The sequence below is a fragment of the Giraffa tippelskirchi genome, chromosome 4, assembly GCF_054371585.1.
Source record: "Giraffa tippelskirchi isolate mGirTip1 chromosome 4, T2T-mGirTip1v1.2.pri, whole genome shotgun sequence".
NCBI lineage: Eukaryota > Metazoa > Chordata > Mammalia > Artiodactyla > Giraffidae > Giraffa > Giraffa tippelskirchi.
Window position 1 is genome coordinate 82,197,067 of NC_137278.1, and position 23,161 is coordinate 82,220,227.

The following is a 23,161-nucleotide window of genomic DNA, read 5'->3' on the forward strand; positions in this document are numbered from 1 at the left end:
TTAGGATCAAAGGGAAAATAATGTCATTTATTTGATACTCTTTTTTTTTTTTAATCAAATGCTAGCCATGGCCACTCTTTTTTCAGTTGTCAGACTGCCAAGTCATCTTTACTTTACCAAAATGTTAGCTGAAATATGGCATTTGATGAGGGGGGAAAGAGAGTTCACATTTCTTCATGGTTGATAATCCTATTCTTCAAATACTCAGAGGAGGTAGCCAAATTTAGTAATGACACAAAACAAACAGCATAAAAACACGTATAAAGGTCCATCTTTGCTTTCCAGTCATTATGTGTATCAGTGGTTTGTAGAGGCCAAATCCCTCATCTCTCAATTCATCTTAACGTTTTTAGTGAAGACATTTTGTGAATCTGGGCATTTCCCTCAGGGAAGTATTTGGCATTTGCTGTTCAGCATGGATGTATCCTTAATCACCAGAATTTGAACCTCTGCTAGAGGATAGGCAGCAAGCTCATTACATTTCCAGAACTTTCTTCCCAAAAGAGCATGGTAGTGACTGTGGCTACCCTCAGACATAACTCTTTTCAAATCTAAACAAACTAGCAATATTTTGTTCTATAGTCATAGAAAACTACTCAATTCTTTCAAGCAGTCTCTAATATTACTCTTTTACTGGCCACATTAATAGTTGTCTTTTAACACACCTGAACTGGTGTGTATATACTTGCCAATATATAGTGACCTTGGGAAGAGAGATTCTAGGATTAAGTAAAATAAAGGGTGTTTTTTAAATATCATAACTTATTTTTCATTCATCAAACATTTGAGTACCTTTATACAGGCACTGGGAGGCCACTGAGGATTTAAAAATGAAACAATCCTGCTTACAGATGATAGAAAGTGATCTCCTTAAAAGCCAAATGATAAAAGATCAGCACCCTCCATTTCATCAAAAATGATGAGCACTCATAACACCAGTCTGGTATTTGGCATTCTGGAAGCCAGACCTCAAAAGTGATTGTTTGAAACGAGCACTTAGCAAAGTTCTTCATACTGTTAGTAATGGATCATAGGGTTATAAATGTATCTTCCTTTTGGGAAAAGAGTATTTTACAATTTCCGTATGTATAATCTTTTGACATTCATAATGAATACAGTTGGAAAATGTGTTTAAATGATTCCGTATCATATTTAGGGACAGGTATGTATAAATTGATATATATTTTTTATCTGTATATCAATAATATAAAATTAACATCATCCTTAATTTCCAGGTGAAGCTGTGTGACTTTGGGTTTGCACGCATCATTGGTGAAAAGTCATTCAGGAGATCTGTGGTAGGAACTCCAGCATACTTAGCCCCTGAAGTTCTCAGGAGCAAAGGTTACAACCGTTCTCTAGATATGTGGTCAGTGGGAGTTATCGTCTATGTGAGCCTTAGTGGCACATTTCCTTTTAATGAAGATGAAGATATAAATGACCAAATCCAGAATGCTGCATTTATGTACCCACCAAATCCATGGAGAGAAATTTCTGGTGAAGGTAAAAAAAAAAAGAAAATTTAAACTTTAGGTTTGTGCCTCTTAGTTTAAAAACCTTCGTGATTCCAAATCACTGTTTCTTTTGACATCTCTTTTTAATATTTCCATTCATCTTCCAAATTCAGCTATTTACCATTGTTTCAAGAATACTTCCTTTTATATATCGTTTATCTTCCTAATAGTTTCCAGGCAGGGCACTAATCCAGGACCCAACGGCCTCATTTGAAACTACTGAAACAGCTTTTTAATTATCCTTCCCAGTCACCACTGCCAAGTCCATCTTCTGGAAATGCTACTTTTATCTTACTGTGCTCCCAGACACCTCAGCCTCCCTGTCAGCAGGCTGCATCTGCAGGTCTCTGTGATGCGGCCCAAGTTCTCACCTTCTGGCCTCATCTGCTACTACTGCCCTACACAAGCTACTTTCAGCCATTTGCTGCATTTTGCTATAGACCTTTCCCCTACCTACTCTCCTCCTTGCCGTCGAAATCCTTCTAGCCCTTCAGAGATCCCTGATCTTGTGGCTCATCTGTGAAGTCTTCCCTGAACTCTTCCAAACTGTATGATCTTAGGCTACTGGTTGAGTGTATTTTTCCTGAATTCATCTATCTGTTCACAGTCACTTTTCTTATCTTGAGAACTAAATTAGGTTCTTTATACACCACTTAAAACATTTTTTTAAATTCTGCCAAGTATGAGACCTAATCATAGGGATTAATAAAACTGGGAAAAGTTTGAGGGACAACATGTAAATAGTAGGCTTACTTGTTAATGAAGAGATCTGATGGAAGAAGTATTTATGAGGGTTTGGGGATGTTGACAAAGTCACCTTAGAGCCCCTTGGACAGTGTGGTCAATAGACCTCTTATATCAGAATCACTTGAGGTTATTAAAAAGACCCTCTGGCTCCATCCCTGAGACTCAGACTCACCAGCTGTATTGCTACTCAGGAATGCATTTTAGTAAACACACTGAATGATCCTGATGCACATAGCAGACTGCCATTTAAGGAACAATGGATAAAAGTTAGAAGTATTTAGAATATAGAGAAACTAGTACTTAAAATACTTTGGGGGGAAAAACAGGGTGAAAAAAATCTGGAAAATTTTGACTGGTATGACGATATATAGAACTAGAAATAGTATAGGATAAGTCGTTAGTTTGGCTTATCCCTGGATGCAGACCTTAGTAACAATTGCCTTGTTACATAAGGATATTGTCAGTGTGTAGTTACATGGTTGTTTTGGTTTTGTAGTTAGTCCACTTCTCCAAATAACTGGATAAAATATGCATGCTAAGATCTCACCACATACACCAAAATACCATGAACTATTTGTCAAAACCTGTTAAGTATGAACTTTTGGTAAGAAGTTATTACCTCACTATAACTACATCTGCAGGAGCAAGGCAATGGCTTTGGCTATTTTTCAGACCAAGCCCAAGACTAGAGAATAGCATAGCATCATTGCAGAGGGAAAAAAACAACAAAAAAATCAGAGTGTAAAGAGACTCTGTTTTATTCATTTTTAAAAGTAATGGTTAATTCTTAGCACATACAAGCATCATTCTGAGCCCTTTGTGTGTATTAAGTTTATTTCATCTTCTCAACAACCTCATTTTACAGATGAGGAAACTGAGGCACAGTGCAGTTTAGTAACTGACCCCATGTCACACACAGTAACAACTTCAGCTCCAGCAGGCGGGCTCCAGTCTATACTTTTAACTTAACTTGTATTCTGTACTATCTCCTTAATAAACCAGGTACACTGAATTCAATAAATATTTATCGGTCACTAATATGTTAGCTTGAAGGCTATGTCCTTGAGAAGCAAAAATCCTCAACCCTGTATTTCTAGGGATGGAACTGCCTTCCAGGCAGAGTCACAGGTTTGAGGTGCTCAGTGCTCAGATTCACATATCTAATTTTGTCTTTTCCCTTAGCAATTGATTTGATAAACAACCTACTTCAAGTGAAGATGAGAAAACGTTACAGCGTGGACAAATCTCTTAGTCATCCCTGGCTGCAGGTAAAAACAATGTATTTCTCTTTGGCAATCTTCCTTTGAGCAGTTCATGGTGATTTATCTTACTTAATGAAACCACTCCTAAAAGATCATCAGATTCTACATGTCTTAGGGCCTTATGGTGTTTATTTCACCTTTTTGTAAGGTGAGCATAACACATTATGTTGTCAAATATATTTTATTTTTAAAATGTCCACCAAAAGGTTTATATTTTATATTGAAAAGATGAGATATGCCATTTTAAATGTTTGGTTTAATTCCCCTAAAAGCCATTGCCTAGATTTATCAAAAGATACCCCCAAACTTCAGACTAGAGAGAAGCTTTAGAACAATCACTGTAAAGAGAATGAGGGGTATAAGTAACTTTAGAACAAATGAAATCATAATTAATCTCAGAAACTATTAAATTATCCTGACAACAGATTCTAAGCACGTTTTCCCTGTTTTGAGGAGTAAGGTGTAATCAGATTAATAGTTATTATTAACCACCTCAGGGGGCTGAGGCAGTATTTTTTTTTTTTAATTTTAGAAGAGTTACTTCCTTCATGAGAGACACTAAATCTGAAAAAGTATCTTTAACATTGCTAACCTAAAGTATTACAAATGGAACTTATTGTATAGCTAGTATTTGAAATGGCAACTGCAGTATTCTTGCCTGGAGAATCCCAGGGACAGGGGAGCCTGGTGGGGTGCCGTCTGTGGGGTTGCACAGAATCGGACAGGACTGAAGCAACTTAGCAGCAGCAGGGGGTAGGGGTTGTCAATTACATAACTAGGGTGCTAAGCAAAAAAACCAAGTTAACAGTATTTTGTTTCTTTTACAGTTCATAATCTTCATTTTCTTTTCCTAGGACTATCAGACTTGGCTTGACCTTAGAGAATTTGAAACTCGCATTGGTGAACGTTACATTACACACGAAAGTGACGATGCTCGCTGGGAAATACATGCATACACACACAACCTTGTATACCCAAAGCACTTCATTATGGCTCCCAATCCAGATGACATGGAAGAAGATCCTTAGTTATCAATGAGCTAACTTCAGTAAGGAAACATTTCATGTTATGGACTGGTATTTTGCTGCATAACTGTTGTTCTTTGTATGCTGTCATCTGAAAGGATGCAAAGATATGGAAAATATAAGGAATCAGTGACACCGATACTGTAGTTCATACTGAGTAGGTACAAGAGGGGAAACTGAGTCATAAAAACACATAATGGAATCCATGACGAAGCTTTTCATAAACTTTTACAACATAAGCAATAACTGGTTTTTGTATTTTTTCCTAATCGTTCATTTTAGTACAATAGTGGCACTTAATTTATCTTCCCTTTCCTGTTCTTACATTATTTTTTTTAAAAAGGAGAAAAAATGCAAGCTAGAGTCCAGTTATTGGGTAGCTTGATCAAATCTTATAAGAGTTACACAGTTTATTACTAAACAGATTTGCATTTATGAGATAATTGAGAGGCTCCAACAAGCCATTTCCTATAGACTTTAAACATTTGTTTAACTGCCCACAGAGGCACTGAGGGGTTTTTCCTAGATGCCTAGAAAGGGAGTGCTGAACTTGTTTACCCTTCTCTTTTAGGTCATACGTCAAAACAATAATATCGCTCTAACTTCTTTGGGGTTGAAATTCTGAATATGCTCTTTAGAACATGAAAAATTGTCAGCTTTTGTTTGTATGTTGCAACAGCCCCTAAGATTATTTGGGACAACTGATACACAAAACCAGGAGTAGGAACTGCTGGTCTAAGTGGTGAGTTGTTACATACGTCTTCCTATAGTTCAACTCTGCTGCTAACTATTCACATTCCCATTGATGCTGTTGTGATGCCACAATTAGATCCCAACATTTAATGGGTACAGATATGAACTCCAATCACACAATTTTTATTTACATGGGACTGTATAATTTGAGGAAGAAAATTAAATACACACCAAAAGTAGGGACAATGCAGGCTCAGTTAATGCTACAGGAAAGAATAACAAACAATATTCTTTTTTTCTCCCTTAGCTTATTGGAAGGCTTTACAGATATCTGGAATGTTTTTAAATCAATTATTTTAGGCAGTTTAGGGGAGTGGGTGGGGTGGAGCATGAAACAGTTTATAAAGAGTAGGGCTGTATTATCAGCTGAGCAAATGAAAGAATGAAATAAGTATTTTTAAAAACACTGCAGCTCCAGCAGCCAGCTAAAGACAGTTTTTGTACCCTAACATCATATTTAAGAGGTTAGACTTTTTCATAGCTTTTAAAAGCTACTGATAGTTTCCCCCCAAAAAAATTAAAGATCTAGGACTATCCACTTATAAAAAATCTAGGGGCTTTGTGTTTCTTGATTCCTAAATAATCACTGTAAATGTTTTTTTCCCCTCCAAAAAGAACAAAAGATGTGAAGCCCAAAAATCTGGCTCCGCTCTTAAACTATGTTGACCTCGGCAGGTGACAACCTGGCTGAGCTTTGAGCTCCTCAATCTATAAAATAAAGATGATAATTCTTAGCTCTGTCTTCCTCAGTGTTGTTGTGAAGATCAGATATTTATAAGCTAAAAGTTATAAAAGTGTTAACTTGATCATTGCCCATGGAATTTGAGATAGCAAAAGAAAAGAATGTTCTTGTGAACAGAAGGAGAGGGCCTTTTAGAGATCCCTGAAGCTACTCCTTTGTGTAGGGCTAAAAATACCCTTGAGAGAATGGAAGCCAACACCAGTGCTCCTCTCTTCTGAGCTCTTTACATGTTTTTCCCTCACAGTAGACATGGATAAGTCATTACAAACTTTGTCTCACAGATAAGGAAAGTGAGGCACAGGAAGATTAACTAGCTGCCTAAGGTCACACAGTTAGGATGTGGGTTTGAATCCAGGCAGTGTGTCTCCAGAGTCGTCCTTACTCCTAACCATTCTGCTCTACTGCCTACCATTAGATATTCCCAGAAGACATTCCATAGTGTCTCTCAGTATTTCATTCTCATACAGGAATTTCACCCTCATATGGGAATTTAAAAAACTAAAAGCAAATTAATTATGCAAAACCTTTGGGAAATGTATTTTCCCTGTGATAGGAGGTAACTTCCCCTAATTTCTCTAAGTCTTTTTATACAATCAGTGTGCTCAAATGAAGTAATTTCTGAGTCACTAGGCACCCTATTGTGGTTTTACTGCGTAAGATGAAAATTAACTGGAATGCTGTTTGCTATACTTACATAATAAAACTTTACAAGCCATAAAATTAATTGCACTCTTTGTTTTTGTTATTGAAAAGTTTTCTTAGAAAAAACTGTAAAGGCACTGTCAGATAATTTGGAATTGAGTAATTTTCTCCAGTTACTGTATAACCTGCATAACCTTTTTGTCTTGAAGTCATCATGTTTGTATAAGAAATAATTGTTAGAAACATTTGATAATGTATACAAAGTCTATAATGACACTGTTTAGTACATTTTTAATTATCTCACTTTTTGTAAATATCCTCAAAGAAGTTTGATAATAAAATGTATTTACATATCACTGTACTTTTTCCATGTGAAAACCTGAGCTAGTAGAGGTATCCAAAGAAAAATGTATTTGGTTGCGTTATTTTCCCAGGCTTTGGTAAGAGAACTGTTTTGGAAATAGTATTTGTAAATGAAACTAATGCTATATTTAAGAACACAGATTTTTTTTATCTGACTAAAATAAAAAACAACTCATTATTACAATCTCATACAAAATTTGAGGTAATTACCTCGAGGTCTCATTTCTTGAAAGTTTGGAATAATTAAAAGTTTTTCAGAAACTATCATCAAATATTCAACTATATTGCAACTGCCAAAAGACTTAAGTAATTTACTTTTTTCTAGGTTTTAAGAAGCACTGGCTAACTCTTTCCCCTTAATCATGAAAACTGTTAAATAATTGGAAAGGGCCAACTAGGGTCATTTTCATTCAACACTCTGCCAGTGAACTTCCAATACAGTTAAGCTATAAATTGAAGACATAAGTTAACATTCTTTTCTTTTAACCTCTCAAATATGTGTGGCTATTAATATAATTCTTCAGAAAGTCCATGTCTGGTATTATTAAAAAGTTCTGTGAACCAAAAGAATGGGAACTTACAGAAATAAATCCTGACAGTTATCTGAAAATCAGAGAATTAACTAATTTTAGAAAATTATTCCTCCTAAGTAGTCTGCATTTACTCTCATTCATATTTTAAGTACATGTCAGGTTGATTGGTTTTACTGTGATTTAAAAAATTTTTTAATATAATTTTGTTTTTAATGATAAAATTCACAGAAGCATATTGTAAAAAATTCAAATACCAAAAAGGAGGACAAATTAAAAAAGAAAGTCTCTTCTCACCCCTCAAACCAGACTGGCAAATTTCATAGTGATTATTGGGAGTTCATAGCAAATAAAAGGCCTACCTCAAGAAAAAAAAATTTCAAGTAAACAACCTAATCTACCATCTAAAGGAATTAGAAAAAGAACAAACCCCAAACTTAGCATATGGAAGGAAATAAGAGAGGAAATATAAAGTCCAGAAAACATCAATGAACCAAGCACTTGTTTTCTGAAAAGATAAAATTGATATGTCTTTAGCCAGGCTCATTGAGAAGACCCAAATAGAATAAATGAAAGAGGAGAAATAATATTAGAGATACCAAAAAAAAGAGAATACTATGAATAGTTATATGCCAACAAATCAGACAAGAAGAAATGCACAAATTTTTAGAAACTTACCCCACCAAGACTGAATCAAGACAATCTGAACAGACCAATCATTGGTGGTGAAATTGAGTTTGTAATTAATAAAAAACCCAGCAAACCAAAACTCCAGGCTTCACAGAGGAATTCTAAATGTACAAAGAAAAGCTAATACCTATCCTCAAACTATTTCAGTAACTGAGAAGGGAACACTCCTAGATTGATTCTACAAGGCCACCATTTCCCTTGTACCAAAACCAGATAAAGACTACAAAAGAAAATTACAGGCCAGTATCTCTGAATAAAGACACAAAAATCTGCATAAAGTAGCAAACTGAATCCAACAATATACCATGATCAAGTGGGATGTATTCCAAGGACATAAGGATAGTTCATTATTTGCAAATCATTCAGTGTGATCAATGTTAATAAAAGGATTAAAATCACATGGTCATCTTGACAGAAAAAAGTTAACAATATTCAACAGTCATTCATGATAAAACTCAACAAAGCTGATACAGAAGGAACTTATCTCAATAAAGGCCATTTAACATCATACTTGGACTTCCCTGGGCTTCCCTGGTGGCACAGACAGTCAAGAATCTGCCTGCAATGCAGGAGACCTGGGAAGATTCCCTGGAGAAGGGAACAAGCAAACCCACTACAGTACTCCTGCCTGGAGAATTCCATGGACAGAAGCCTGGAGGGATATAGTCCATGGGATCACAAAGTCAGACACAACTGAACAACTCCCACTTTTCTTTCACTTTCGGACTTCCCCGGTGGCACAGTGGATAAGAATCTGCCCGCCAATGCAGGGGACATGGGTTTGGTTCCTGGTCCAGAAGATTTCCATATGCCACGGAGCAACCAGTTCTATTTAATCAACCCCCTGTGAATGGTAGCTGTTTCCAGTTGTTCTTAAACCAATCAGTATTCATGTTTACACTTTAAAATAAAACTATAACAACCAGCTTTATTAATTAGAGGAAAGTCAATAATTTGTTTCATTAAATTGAGAACACACATTTGTACCAAGAATCCAATACAATCTTAAAAGATCAACTTCCAGTGGTACTGTATGGTTTATTTTTATTGGCTATGAAGAGATAAAATATTTTAATATTTATTTTACCTGTGATATATAAAATGCGTTCCCTTTATTCTAGTTTATTAGGCCAACATGGGGGTGAAAAGTCCAAACTGAAATATCACCGCCAAGCAAGTTCACCAAACCCAGCTACAGTTGATGGAGAGGGTTTTGACTGACGTGCATTCGTCTGATGATTTCTACCATGAAGTCTCTGATGAGGTACCAAGGCAAGAAAGTTAAATCTTTCTCCCATCTTCATAGGATTCATTAACATATTATATCCCTGAAGTAACTGCTGCCTCAATGATGGCTCATCTGTTTTATCTAAAAGAAGCTGGAAAGAAAAAATGTCTTAGTAAAAATAACCAGAAGAAACAATTCCTAGGTATATGTAGTAATACAATGACTATTAGCTATTCAATAAAACAGTGCTTAAAAATGTGATTTTGAGCCTCTACCTCAGAATCATGGCCTTTTTATTAAAGACATAGGTTGCTGTGACCCAAACCTATGGATTTGTATGTTTAACAGACATTCCCAGGTGGTTTGATCTACACTGAAGGGTTAAGATGTCTTTAAGACAGTTCTAAAATTCATACCCATACAGGCAGTTAAGTTTTCTTAACAAACATTAACATTATTTGGAAGTCTTCAATCTACCTCATACAGAGATGCGTGAAACTTACCAATCTGCTCTACCCTCAAGTGGTCTGGTTATACTGAACCCTACACTTCTGAAAAGACCACAGCACCACAGATCTGACCATAGAGCACCAAGTACCAAGTGAACTCACTATTGACAATAGGTACTGAAATACTATGAAATTAAACTAGTTAATAATAGTGAAATAAGATAAATCATTACCTTCAGCCGGACGTCAATGCCCATATTTCTTAAAAAAGTTTGCTGTTCTATTGGACCCAGGGAAGCTACTTTCCCCTGGGACATTCTACGCAAGTAACTGAAGTCCACGTCAGCTGTTAGGTCTGCTGTTCCCGGGGCAATTAGGACATCATGAAGCCTGTGGCCACAAAACCCCTTGAACGTAATTTTTAAATGATGAGTTTTTGTACTTTTATGGTTATCATTATCAAGATTAAAGAAATGCTATCATGTAGTCCACTTTACATAACAACTGTTAAAAAGGAATATATGGCCTACCTCAGGGGTTTACAAACTCTTACAACATAGCACCCTTTCTTCAAACGAGATACTATGTGGAAAACCCACTATGAAGTGCTATGTTGTAGCCTGAACATGCTGCCTTTGACATCTGTTGAAAATTTTCATTAATGTCCATGGTGATGAAGAGGTAATTCTCCAGATGAACTCAGGTTAACAGAACCTAGACGGTGTTTTACAAAGTGTATCCATCAGCTATCTGCATCATAATCACCTGAAAACACGTTATTGGACTCTTCCCAGACCTAGCAAATCAGAATCCTGGAGGTAAATCTAGAGAAACAGTGTTTTAAAAAAAACTCCCCAGGTTTTTCTTTAAAAAAAAATTAATAATAAAGTTAAACTTTTTTTTTTTAACTGAAGGGAGGAGAAATTTTTAAGAACTTTTAAGAAAGTCTTTCCACTTGAATTATTCAGATGTTTACTAGAATCTACGCAAACCTAGGTTCTGCAACTTAAGGAATAATGTAGACAATCTAGACCCTGTTCAAAGGAAATGTGGACAGTAAAATACTGGGTTAAGGGTAATTATAACAACATAGATTAATTATAAAATAATGTCATGCAGCAAAGATAGACACTGTAGAAACCAAAATAAGATAAATATCTTCAATGAACTTCAACCCTAACATATGACAACTAAATAAACTGTACCAGTTAAATTCTGATAAATCATGTGACTGAATTATACATACTCTGAAGGTGTCTGTCTTAGTCCCGTCATGACCATAATCAGCGATCAGGGCAGCACCTCCAGTTAGTGAAATGCGTTGAGAAAGTTCCTGAATAACAACACCAGCCTCAGGACACACTTCCACATGATCCCTTGTTTCATCATTCTAGTAAGGGAATAGTTGAATCAAAATACATCATTCAAAAAACTTGTTTCCTTAGGGTTTTCCTACAATGAGCATTTCTCAGTTATAATAAAAACAAATTCCTTCTCAATATGAATATGTTGTCTACACTCAACTTTTCACATGAAACCCTTTTTATTATATAGAACTCCTTGGTTCTCTGATGCCATCCACTCAGTTTACAAACACATTTTATTTTGATGCCTTTTATAAAAAGCCATAAGCCCTCCCAACCCTCCAGCTGGCTAAGTATATTATCATTTATTTATGGTGATTTTACTTCTATATCATAATTCATATAAATATATTCCACTGGGCTGAAACCATGGGAAAGGGATTTTTGTCTGCCTGGAACAGTGTCTGGCACATAAGAGACACTAAAAACTTGTGCTGGTAGAACAAATGAAATAAATCCAATATAACAAAACAGAGCCTATTAAGTATATCTGCCTTCTTTGGGGGCAAAAGGTACCCCACTGATATACCCTAAATCTAGTTAATACCAGCTTATAAACCAGTGTCAATGTACCTGAAGCCCTCATTTCCCAAGATGTTCAACTATTAAGGGTCTTCGAGAAGTACATATTAGCTTAGAAAGTATATGAACAGTAAATAATAATACTTGCCAACTGGATTAGTATATATTAAATTTCACTCATTCCTGTTACTGAACAAAATTTTTTCTTCATTATGCAAATATACATTAACTTTTGCTCCCTCTTAACACCTATTAGAAAAGACCCTGAGGTGGCAGAAGATGAGATGGTTAGATGGCATCACCAACTCAACAGACATAAATCTGAGCAAACCCTGGGAGAAGGTAAAGGACAGGGAAGCCTGGCGTGCTGCAGTTCATGGGGTCGCAAATAGACATGACTTAATGTCTAAACAGCAGACACCTATTAAAAGTGAGATACTGACTTGCCTTGAAGTCTCTGCCTATAATAGCACAGGTCTAAGAGGTATAGAGTCAGGCAGACTCAGCCCTTGAGTCTCAGCTCATCCACTGCTTACTAGAGACAAGTTACTTCACCTTTCACAGTCTAGTTCCTCAGTACATATTCCAGGCTTACTGTGAGGGTTAAATGAAATAATAAACCACTAAGCCCCTAATGTGTGTTAGTCACTTAGTCATGTCGGACTCTGCGACCCCATGGACTGTAGGCCTCCAGGCTCCTCCGTCCCTGGAATTCTCCAGGCAAGAATACTGGAGTGGGTTGCCATTCCCTTCTCCAGGGGATCTTTCCCACCCAGGCATCAAACCCAGGTCTCCTGCATTGCAGGCAGATTGTTTACCAACTGATCCACCAGGGAATCCCAACTTAGTTGGCTTTACCAACTAAGCCCCCAGTGCTATTTGATAAATTCTGTGGTGTGACTACATAAACCACGGGACCAGTCACTTCAAGCATAAGCTGACAGTCAGGCCTCAGCGTTCCATGCTGGCATTCTTTACATCCCACACTGCTTGCTCTTCGGGACAACAGATTTCCATTCCCACCTGCTCCATCCAAATGAGAGGGAAAAGTCTTCACTCCCTCTCTCCTAAGTGTACACTGTTCAAGTGAAGAAGTAAAAACAACTCTCAGAGGGCTAGCTTCTGGAAGCTGTATGAATTTGATTCTCACTCAGGTAAAATCAGGTAGCCAGAATATGAAAAAACAGAAATGTTCACAAGCACTTAGGCTGATATTTTAAACTTCTGCTTTGCAAAGAAAACTTAATTCATAGGTTTATGTTTAAAAGCTTGTAAAATCAATAACTTCTGAAGCAGAAATCCTTAGTTATGGTCTAGAAAGTAGAAATGTTTTTTTCCTCAGCCCAAAAAAGGGGGGGGTGGGGGGGTGGGATAAAACAGGCAATCTAAAGCCCAAACATGCCTGAGAAGTAAAGGATTTTTGAATCATTAAACCTAAACCTAAGATCCACAGCCTCTTGAGATTATTCCTTGAGGACAACAGAATGCAGCAGTACATCCACCATTTGGCAGACTAAAATCAGACTAGAATCATGTGCCATACTGTTGAAGCATGCCTTTTTTCTCTCTTTCACCCAAATTTAGATTTGAGAAAAAATGCATGCTCCAACAGTAGCCCAAAGAGAGTCATAATGAAAGGTGAGCACAGAAGAATTGATGCTTTTGAACTGTGGTGTTGGAGAAGACTCTTAAGAGTCCCTTGGACTGCAAGGAGATCCAACCAGTCCATCCTAAAGGAAATCAGTCCTGGGTGTTCATTGGAAGGACTGATGTTGAAGCTGAAACTCCAATCCTTTGGCCACCTCATGCAAAGAGTTGACTCATTGGAAAAGACCCTGATGCTGGGAAGGATTGGGGGCAGGAGGAGAAGGGGATGACAGAGGATGAGATGGCTGGATGGCATCACCGACTCGATGGACATGGGTTTGGGTAAACTCTGGGAGATGGTGATGGACAGGGAGGCCTGGCATGCTGTGATTCATGGGGTCGCAAAGAGTTGGACACGACTGAGCGACTGAACTGAACTGAAGGATAGTTTTGAGAATTGAATGAGAAAAAGAGTAATACAAAGTATTTAATAAATATTGTTACTTTACTATACACTGTACAACATTGTTTTCACAGACACATAACTTCCTGTCAAGTAGACAATGTTGTCACCATTTGGTAGAGAACTGCAGGAAACGGATCAGGAATTTGCTGAGTAAGCACTTAAATTCTTATTACATGAAGCTCACACAGCCAAGAAATGACTTGAACCCATTCTGACAGATCCTGTGCATTTCCACTATCAATAAAAAGCTCTTTTCATGTAACAAGGAACACTAAAATAGGAACTCAGAAAATAAGACTGAAGATTGGGTTGGCAATAAACTAAGGAAAAAAAAAGTTATTCCTACTTGTATGAATGCTTCTGCTGGAGTGGCACATGGCGCCAAAACAAATCTCAGTTTATCAGAAACCTGTGGATCAATATCAACAAGTACTTCTCGCCATCCGTGTGGTGTTTTCTAAACACAAATAACAAAAAAACAAATTTCTGCAAGTCTGTTCTCAAAACTGCCTTTATCAAAATAACAAGTCTTCTCCTCTTATCATATATAAGCTAGATAAGTAACATTTACAGAACACTTTACCACTTGAAATTATTTAAAGGCATTACTTCATTTCCTTTGAATAATATGAGTAGACTGACAGATGCAAACTATTAATGTTGTTTAGATAAGAAATGGAGGAAAAAGTAAGCAACATGGCAAGTGCCCCCCAAACGGAAAACAGACTTAGGAGGACTAATGAGAAGCTTTGCCAACAAATTACTACATAATAATATTAATATATACTCTTAGCCCTAGAAGTTACCAGTACACATGCACTGCTACCAAATCTTAAATCTCCTCACAGAAAGAATGAAGAAAAATTTTAATTTTTAGAATTTAAATGTATTTCCTAAAAACATAATCCTTCATTGTACTACAGTCACTTACCATATTATATTCCCATACATCTTTATCCCAGAAGAATTAAGAATTCTTAATAATTATCCTAAGAGAATTACGAATCCTTAATATTTCACTTTTGCTTTTCAATTATTTATATTCATCAAACTTCCAAATATAGCTAGCTTCAATGAGTAACAATTAAACACCATAAATGTTTATTCTTACAACAAAAAGTCCTTTGTTATTCAATTATAAATGTGACTTCTTTCCCATCAGTACCTGAAACTTGTGCACAGGAAGAACGTCGAAAAATTCATGTGCAAGATAAAAGCTGTACTCTATTTAAAAACAGAAAAGAAAGATTAACACTTCAGCATTTTCAAGGCAATAAATTGGTTCTTTTGGACATTAGCAAAAAGAAAATGCATAGTTCTTCAATATTGGAACTTGTGATGCTTGTGTAATTACCACTTTCAAAGAATCCTCCGCCTCTTCACAGGAAACCTACTGTGCAGAACTTATACAGGAGCAACTATTACTATTCTCATTTTCCATGCAGAAGATCCCAATTATCAGTTTAATCTTTAATTCATCACTAGGAATGAAATAAACCAGAACTCAAATCTGTTAGCTAGAAGAGGATTTGAATTTCCTAAAATCAAATGAGATGGTGAAGGCCAGGAATGGCTGTGGCACCTTGGCCAGGGTCAGGCTACCACTTTAGGTTTGATCTGGGGCTCATCAATATAATATTCTTGAGGAACACAGGGATTTCTCCACCACCCTTTACAAGTAAGGATGATCCAAAGACCAGAATATTAAACTCATCTACGGGACTTCCTGGTGGTCCAGTGGCTAAGACTCCATGCTCCCAATGCAGGGTGCCTGGGTCAATCCCTGGTTAGGGAACTAGATCCCACATGCTGCAACTATTAATAACAGATTCCACATGCCGCAATGAAGACGGAAGTTCCCACGAGCCACAACTAAGACCCAGTGTGGCCAAATAAAGAAATAATTTTTAACAAAGTAAACTCATCTCCTAACATTGCTTCCTTCAGCCCCACTGCCTTGGGCTGCTTCATCATCAGTACTATCTTCAGATCAGTTCAGTCGCTCAGTCGTGTCCAACTCTTTGCGACCCCATGAACCGCAACATGCCAGGCCTCCCTGTCTTTCAGTGTCCTATCATTTTGCCTTTTCATACTGTTCATGGGGTTCTCAAGGCAAGAATACTGAAGTGGTTCGCCATTCCCTTCTCCAGTGGACCACATTCTGTCAGACCTCTCCACCATGACCCGTCCGTCTTGGGTGGCCCCACACAGCATGGCTTAGTTTCATTGAATTAGACAAGGCTGTGGTCCTACTATTTTAGGGGTAGGGAAAAACTGAAACATACAACAGAGATCCCTATTTTGGTTTTGTCTGGTTTTTGCAACACTACATGAAATTCACTGCTCCTCAATGTTAGGTGATTTTATTTTCTAACACAATGATCTTCTCTAGAAAAAAATGTTAATCTCTATAAGTAAGGGAACTGGCAGCACTAACTCAATCTACTATATTGCAAAAGAAGGTTGTGCTCACATATCACTGTGAGGGGCTGTGATCAAAATTCTTTCATTAATCAATGTAAAATAATTACCTTTTGGAACATCTTGCAGATCTCGGTACCAGGAAACTGGAATTCCAGATTTAGTGACACCTTTCATATATACTGGGGATTCAGCATTTCGCTCTAATGGGACCTTCTCCTCAGTCAACGTTAAGGCTTGAATCTCACTTAATTTCTGGCTCACCTCTACCAGATGTAGTGAAATGTCACAGTTTTTCAGCAAAGATCCAAGCTGACTAAATACCTAAATATAAAAAGAAGAAATTGGCAAAATACAGAGTGTTGAATAGATTTTAAGTTTTCTAGCCATTTGTTTCAATAATTTGTCACTATCACAGTAGAAGTAATAACTGGTTTCAGAGAAATTTCTTCTTCACACAGGTCACTCTCCAGCAGTCTTTAAGAACCAAAACCTATTGCAGTTAGTAAACACAGTCTATATAAAAAATGAACAGTCTACAGTACCATTTGCTTTCCTACTGATAAAAATTAGAATTATGACTAACAAATGAAAATAAAAGCTTTAGCATCCAATGAAAACAATGATTCAGATTAGGGAGTCTAAAAAAAGACCAATGAAATAAAATTTATATGGTCTTGATTTAACTTTGAAAAAATGGAGATTTATTACTTTTAAGACCTGGAAATTGCATATCACACCTGGTGCCACATAGCATGTTCATGGACAGAGAGTTAGGCTTGATTTTAAAAAGCTGCCCTGTCTACAAAACAATCTCACCTGAGATGATCAGACTGTATCCACAAGAAATAGGATTTGAACGGCACTAATAACTTCACAGTTTAACTTTGAGATTCTTTCCATTTCAATTTTTCCTCAGCTACACATACTTTTTATTTTTTGCCATTGTAAACATAAGAAAAAAACAAATATACTAATTTTTTATTAATATACATTAATGCAAAATATTCAATGCTAACTGCATAAGTACATCAATTTTTTTTCACTTGAATTTAATATTCACTGGTGATATGCATCCTACTTTTGAGATCTGTATATGCAGGTACAGACTGATAAGGACAAGACAACTTTTTCAAATTCAGTTTTGAGATGAAACTACATATGGAAAACTTCTTCCTAAGAGAAAAATGTGAGAGTTGGACTATAAAGAAAGCTGAGTGCCGAAGAATTGATGCTTTTGAACTGTGGTGTTGGAGAAGACTGTTGAGAGTCCCTTGGACTGCAAGGAGATCCAACCAGTCCATCCTAACGGAGATCAGTCCTGGGTGTTCATTGGAAAGGCTGATGTTGAAGCTGAAACTCCAATAGTTTGGCCACCTGATGCGAAGAGCTGACTCATTTGAAAAGACCCTGATGCTGGGAAGGATTAGGGGCAGGAGGAGAAGGGGATGACAGAGGATGAGATGGTTGGATGGCATCACCGACTCAATGAACATGGGTTTGGGTAGACTCTGGGAGTTGGTGATGGACAGGGAGGCCTGGTGTGCTGTGGGTCATGGGGTCGCAAAGAGTCAGACACGACTCAGCAACTGAACTGAACTGAAGAGAAAAATCCTTCAGAAATTTGATCAAAAATAAAACATCTGTAATTATGCCTTTGGCTATTATCTTTATATTCTTTGGCTGTTTCAGAGTTCTTAGAACTTGAAATAGGGAAGCATCCTCAAGACATGTTTAAGACCTGCAGGTATAGTTTGGTGCATACAGTTTGGAACACAAGAGTTTAAGGTATGGCAAATGGTTGTGAACATCTTGTATTGGTAAGGGGGTAGCTACTGAAGATGCATAGGCAGGGGAATTAATAAAGTTAAGCATTTTCTTTCCAAAAAACAAACAGAACAGTTGAATTATAGGGAGGCAAGGATTAAGTATTTGGTATTAACACATACACATTACCACATATATAGAAGAGATGAACAACAAGGACCAACAAGGACCATAAAACACATGAACAACAAGGCACTATATTTAGTATCTTATAATAACCTATAATTGGAAATAACCTGAAAATAAATATATATAATCACTTTGCTATAACCTGAAACACTGTAAATCAACTATACTTCAATAAAAAAAATTCAAGAAAAAAACCTGTGGACTTAATTTTTAAGGTGCTTGAGACAAACTATTGTTTGAGAATTGTATTATTTTATATTCAAATGACTTTGTCAATTTAAAAAGATACAAAATTGAGCCCTGAAAACATAAGTTAAGTAGGTCTTTCCCCCGCCCCGAGCCATATAATACAATGATTCTTCTTCATCAGACAATTGTAAATTTAAAAAAAAAATACTTCAATTCCTAATTTCAAGCAGAAATTACATAACATCACGAAATTTCAATTTCTTGAAATTGAATGTTTTGTTTTTCTCTTTTTTACATTGAATTTTCTTTTTTACACTGAATGCAAAATAAACTCACAATTTATTTTGGGTCACACAATATAAGTAACTTTGATGTTAACAGATAATGTCCAGTAGCTAGTCGCAGGAGTTACACCAAATTATACTTATAAGCAGTATGTGAGAGTCCCTTGCTCCTCATCATCACCAAGTCTTTCTAATTTTGAGTAGAATGGTTTCTCACTGTGATTTTAACTTTCATTTCATTTCTCTGACTACCAATGAGTCTGAGCATCTTTTTGTATTGGTTGATCATATGGATCTCCTCTTCTATGACAGGTCTGTTTACATGTTTGGCTTGACTTTTCTGTTGTGTTCTCTGTCACTTTCTTATGTATTTAAAGGAGTTTTTTATGTATTCTGTCAGTTCTTTGTTAGTTGTATGTGTTGCACATAACTCCTCCCACTTTGTGCTTTGTCCTGTCACTTTATGGTATCTTTGAAGAACAAATAGGTCCTAGTTTTTTTAAAGATCAAAAAAATTCTTAATTTTAATGTAATGGAAATTATTAATCTTTTTCTTTGTGGCTTCTGCTTTTTTACATCAATTTTAAAAACTCCCTACTCAAAAGATGAATACATTGCTTCCATAATGTCTTCTAAATGTCTTATACTTTTTAACTCACATTCTCCCCAAACCCCTACTTTTTAAGATTACAAACAGACAATAATAAGTAATGATTCATTATGTCACTTTGACATTATATTTTAGCTGAGGAATATGAGAGAAGGAAGTAAGGCTGAAAGCCATGGAAATCAACAAAGTTTTCAAACTCAGTTAAAAGTAACAAGGTTCTGGACTTTCTTGGTGGTCCAACAGTTAAGAATCCACCTGCCAATGAAGGGGATGCAGGTTCAACCCCTGGTCCAGGAAGATTCCACATGCCGTGGGGCAACTTAGCCCCTGAGTCACAACTACTCAGCCTGTACTCTAGAGCCTGCGCTCCACAACATCCTGAAGCCCATGTACCCTAGAGCCTGTGCCCTGCAACAAGAGAAGCCACTGCAATGAGAAGGCCTTGCACCACAACTAGAGAGTAGCCCCCATTTGCCATAACTAGAGAAAGCCCATGCAGCAGTGAATACTCACCACATTAAAAATAAATAAAACTAAATTTAAAAAAAAGATAACAAGATTCAGGTACATGAGACTTTATTACTCACCCTCAAAATATCTCCCAAGAGGGTTCCCTTGCCTGGGCCTAATTCCACCAGTTGGAAAGCTGCATTTTTTCCAGCGGCTATCCATTCACTGATGAACCATATCCCTAGGAGCTGTGACAAGGAAAGAACTACATTCGAGCATTATAAAGCATAAAAGGATACCAGGATATAAAACTATGTAAACAGACTTTATACCAGAAAGCAAAATGTTTGCAAACAACTATACATATTACTCAACAAGTTCATATATGTACACACACATTGGAACTTCACAGTATAACACATACAACTTATGATGCTTAGTCTCAGAAGAAAACACCTAGTTAAAAGGCAGCCTCCATTATAAAAGGTCTCTTGACACACACTGAAAGGTACTAGTATTTGAAAGCGAACAGACATATGAAATGTGATTTCTTCATATTCATGTAATTTCAATAATTACATGGCTTTAAGTGATAGTTAATATTTTTTAATGCCTAGATTCTTCTTCCTTTTGTGTACTGTTTCCTATTTCTAAATTGATCAAAGATTATATAAGGAAATAAATGAACTAGAATTCCTGAAAAGAATTCAAAGTTTCTTAAAGGGAGACTTCTACTATAAATACAGCTAAATAAGAAATAGGGGCTTTAGCGCACATCCTGATTCCACTGATTCCTCAGTGTTTTTTAAAATCTTTTCTCTCTTCCTTCTTGGGTACTCCCAATCGCCTTTTACACCTCACCTGTTGTCTCTCTCCATCCTTCCATTCTCATTTTTCATCTGGTTCTCCTCTTTTCCAATGCCTCACCTTCTATATCTTTTCTTTCTCTTTCCTTTTGTTCCTCATATCTCTAATTTCCTTTTCTACATGAAATATAAACCTTTTAAATGTCCTCTATATACCTCTATTATTCTCTATTCTTTCAGTATATAAACCACTAAAAAATTAAAACTTCATGAATCACAGAAAACAAAGCTTATAAAACACTACTGTAGAATAATACTACTTGATTTTCTCTGAAATGTTCATAATAATTAGTTTCTTCTATAGTTTACATTGAATATTACCTCCCCAAACATCTGACTTATTTCAGGTGAAGTAATGAAATCTCCTTCTTCTCCTAGCATGTCACGGTTCATGTAATAGCCCTATATAAGAAGAAAAAATGGAGAAAACAAATTAATTTTCAAATAAGCTTTTTAAAACACCCCTCCAAAATCTTATATAATGTACACAATGAGAAAAACAAGTATTTCATAAGAAAGTTCTCTCTTCTAAATAAGCAAAATAAAGTGTCCTTACCTAGATTTTACAAAGTAACAGTCATTTTGCAGAACTGGTAGAAAAACATAACTAAGGAACTTCCACAACCCCTATTTCTACCACACTATTTGCTTTCAATCCCTATCAATCTGGGTTTTGTCTTTTTCATCCTCAGAATTAGTTAAAAGAATCCACAATGATCTTGTGCAATTATTTGCTTCCTTGTTTATGGTTCATTTTCTCACCAGAACATAAGAGGGGTGCTCCACTGTCCACTGCAGTATTTCCAGAGGCTGAAACAGTGTGCGGCATAGTTGGCGCCTCAACAAATGGATAAATGAAGAGCAGATCTCAACTCTAACCCAGGTAAATGTGTTTTAAAGTTTCTCCTTATCTGAACTTTTGGTACACTGTAGCCCTGCATACAGGCATTAAAGGATCCCTTCTTTTACTAAACCTCTGGGCCGTGAGTCGTTCAACTACATCCAAAAGCAAAAGGCCAAACAAACCCTGGGATTCCACAGATCTCATAATTCAACCCAACAAAAAGTGAAACACTGTAAAACAAAAGAACCACAGGCTTTCAACAAGTGGTTTTGTACAGCAGAAAGGAAATGAAAGTCAGAAAGCTGTGACAATGCCTAATGCTATAACATAAAGGTCCAGACCTCCCATTCTCAATGGAATATGCTTCCAATGCCTGCTGATGCCTCTGCAACACAGCTTTCCAAGCACCAAATTCATATTTCCTGTTGCCTACTGGACATGCCACCTGAGTCCCACAAACACTTCAAATTCAAGCTGTGAACTCAACTCTGTCATACCTCTTCCTCCTCCTGTTTCTCTTCTTCCTGAAAAATAACTCCAACAACTACCATAAACCCAGGTAGGGAAGTCATCCTTCCTCCCACTCATAAATCCAAATGGTTACATTGTCTCCTTAACATCTTTAGAACATGTCCTGTCTTTAATACCACTGCAGCTGACTTGACCCAGCCCTGACCAACTGACAGATTTATTTATCTGTCCCAAGGTCTTCGATACTTTGGTCAGCTGATGCAAAGAACTGACTCGTTGGAAAAGACCCTGATGCTGGGAAAGACTGAAGGCAGGAGGAGAAGGGGATGACAGAGGATGAGATGGTTGGATGGCATCACCAACTCGATGGCAAGAGTTTGAACAAGCTCCAGGAGTTGATGATGGACAGGGAAACCTGGCGTGCTGCAGTCCATGAGGTCGCCAAGAGTCGGACACGACTGAGCGACTGAACCGAACTAAAGGTCTTCAAGCCTGACTCTTGCCCTGGAAGGCCCCTGCCAGGGCTGAGGGCTCTCGAGCTCCTCTACGCACATCCTCCTGGTTCACACCTGACAGCGCTGCTCAAGTGGGCCTGGTCCCCTGGTGCCCCGACCCATACCTTGGCTGGGTTCGTCAAGACCTCCTTCATGTACTCGGCCACAGTTATGGGACCAGTAGACTTTATTTTGTATATAAGATGCCTCAGCATGGGGGTCACAGAGTTGTTTTCTGCAGGCTCATTCCCAGAGCTGAAATACTTTCCTCTCCAAAGACAAGGAAGGACTGAAAAAAAAAACAACAAAAAACACATTAAACGGAACTCATTTGAAATCTCAATGTTGACACAGCAGCCTGAGTGATTTCAAGGCGGCTTCGTCAACCTTTCACTTGGCCAAAGCCAGGAAAGCGGACTCGGGCCGCAATCGGCCCAAGACCACACAGCCATTCCATGTCTAAGGCTGAACTCCAGTCTGCAGCCCAGAGCGCCCGAGTCCTCTCAACTGAGAAAGGCGCCCCGGGCGGTTTCCAAGGCAACAGGGGTTTGAGCACCGCAATCTCTTACCTGCGCGCATTGCGCACAGCCGCCTAGCGCCGGCTGTCACCAAGAAATTCATGCCTATCTTTGCCTGCCTGCAGTAAAGCGCCGCCCGGAAATGAGGATTGCGCCTGTTTCCTGTGAGGGCCA

At 37.3% G+C, this 23,161-nt stretch overlaps 2 protein-coding genes across 19 annotated transcripts in view; one reads left to right on the plus strand and one right to left on the minus strand.

Moving 5' to 3' along the window:
• The window catches only part of PRKD3 (protein kinase D3), an 87,607-nt gene extending 77,837 nt beyond the window's left edge, over positions 1 to 9,770 (plus strand). For 6 of the 15 annotated variants that reach the window (XM_081596200.1, XM_081596206.1, XM_081596205.1 and 3 more), the window contains exons 17-20: positions 1,236 to 1,503; positions 3,444 to 3,529; positions 4,378 to 4,571; positions 5,120 to 7,244. In XM_081596200.1, the coding sequence (XP_081452326.1) occupies positions 1,236 to 1,503; positions 3,444 to 3,529; positions 4,378 to 4,551 (528 nt within the window). In that variant the 3' untranslated portion in view covers positions 4,552 to 4,571; positions 5,120 to 7,244. Of the gene's footprint in view, positions 1 to 1,235; positions 1,534 to 3,443; positions 3,530 to 4,377; positions 4,792 to 5,119; positions 7,245 to 9,389 lie in introns of those variants that run through there. The other 9 variants (XR_014083651.1, XR_014083653.1, XR_014083652.1 and 6 more) reach the window with 3 other exon arrangements.
• NDUFAF7 (NADH:ubiquinone oxidoreductase complex assembly factor 7) lies at positions 4,490 to 23,153 on the minus strand. 4 transcript variants are annotated; one of them, XR_014083670.1, is made up of 11 exons: positions 23,039 to 23,153; positions 22,595 to 22,758; positions 20,982 to 21,062; positions 19,932 to 20,042; positions 16,416 to 16,629; positions 15,050 to 15,108; positions 14,231 to 14,341; positions 11,192 to 11,335; positions 10,179 to 10,352; positions 9,356 to 9,524; positions 4,490 to 4,639 (listed from the first exon to the last, which is right to left on the minus strand). XR_014083670.1 is itself a non-coding variant. In XM_081596218.1 (10 exons), exons 1-10 carry the CDS (start codon positions 23,088 to 23,090, stop codon positions 9,432 to 9,434), a joined length of 1,326 nt encoding a protein of 441 aa, XP_081452344.1. In that variant the 5' UTR covers positions 23,091 to 23,153; the 3' UTR covers positions 9,285 to 9,431. The 4 variants fall into 4 exon arrangements, 1 of the variants encoding a protein (XP_081452344.1); XR_014083669.1 differs by having other exon boundaries at positions 9,356 to 9,647; XR_014083671.1 differs by lacking the exon at positions 10,179 to 10,352 and having other exon boundaries at positions 9,356 to 9,647.
• Between the last annotated feature and the right edge of the window lie 8 nt (positions 23,154 to 23,161).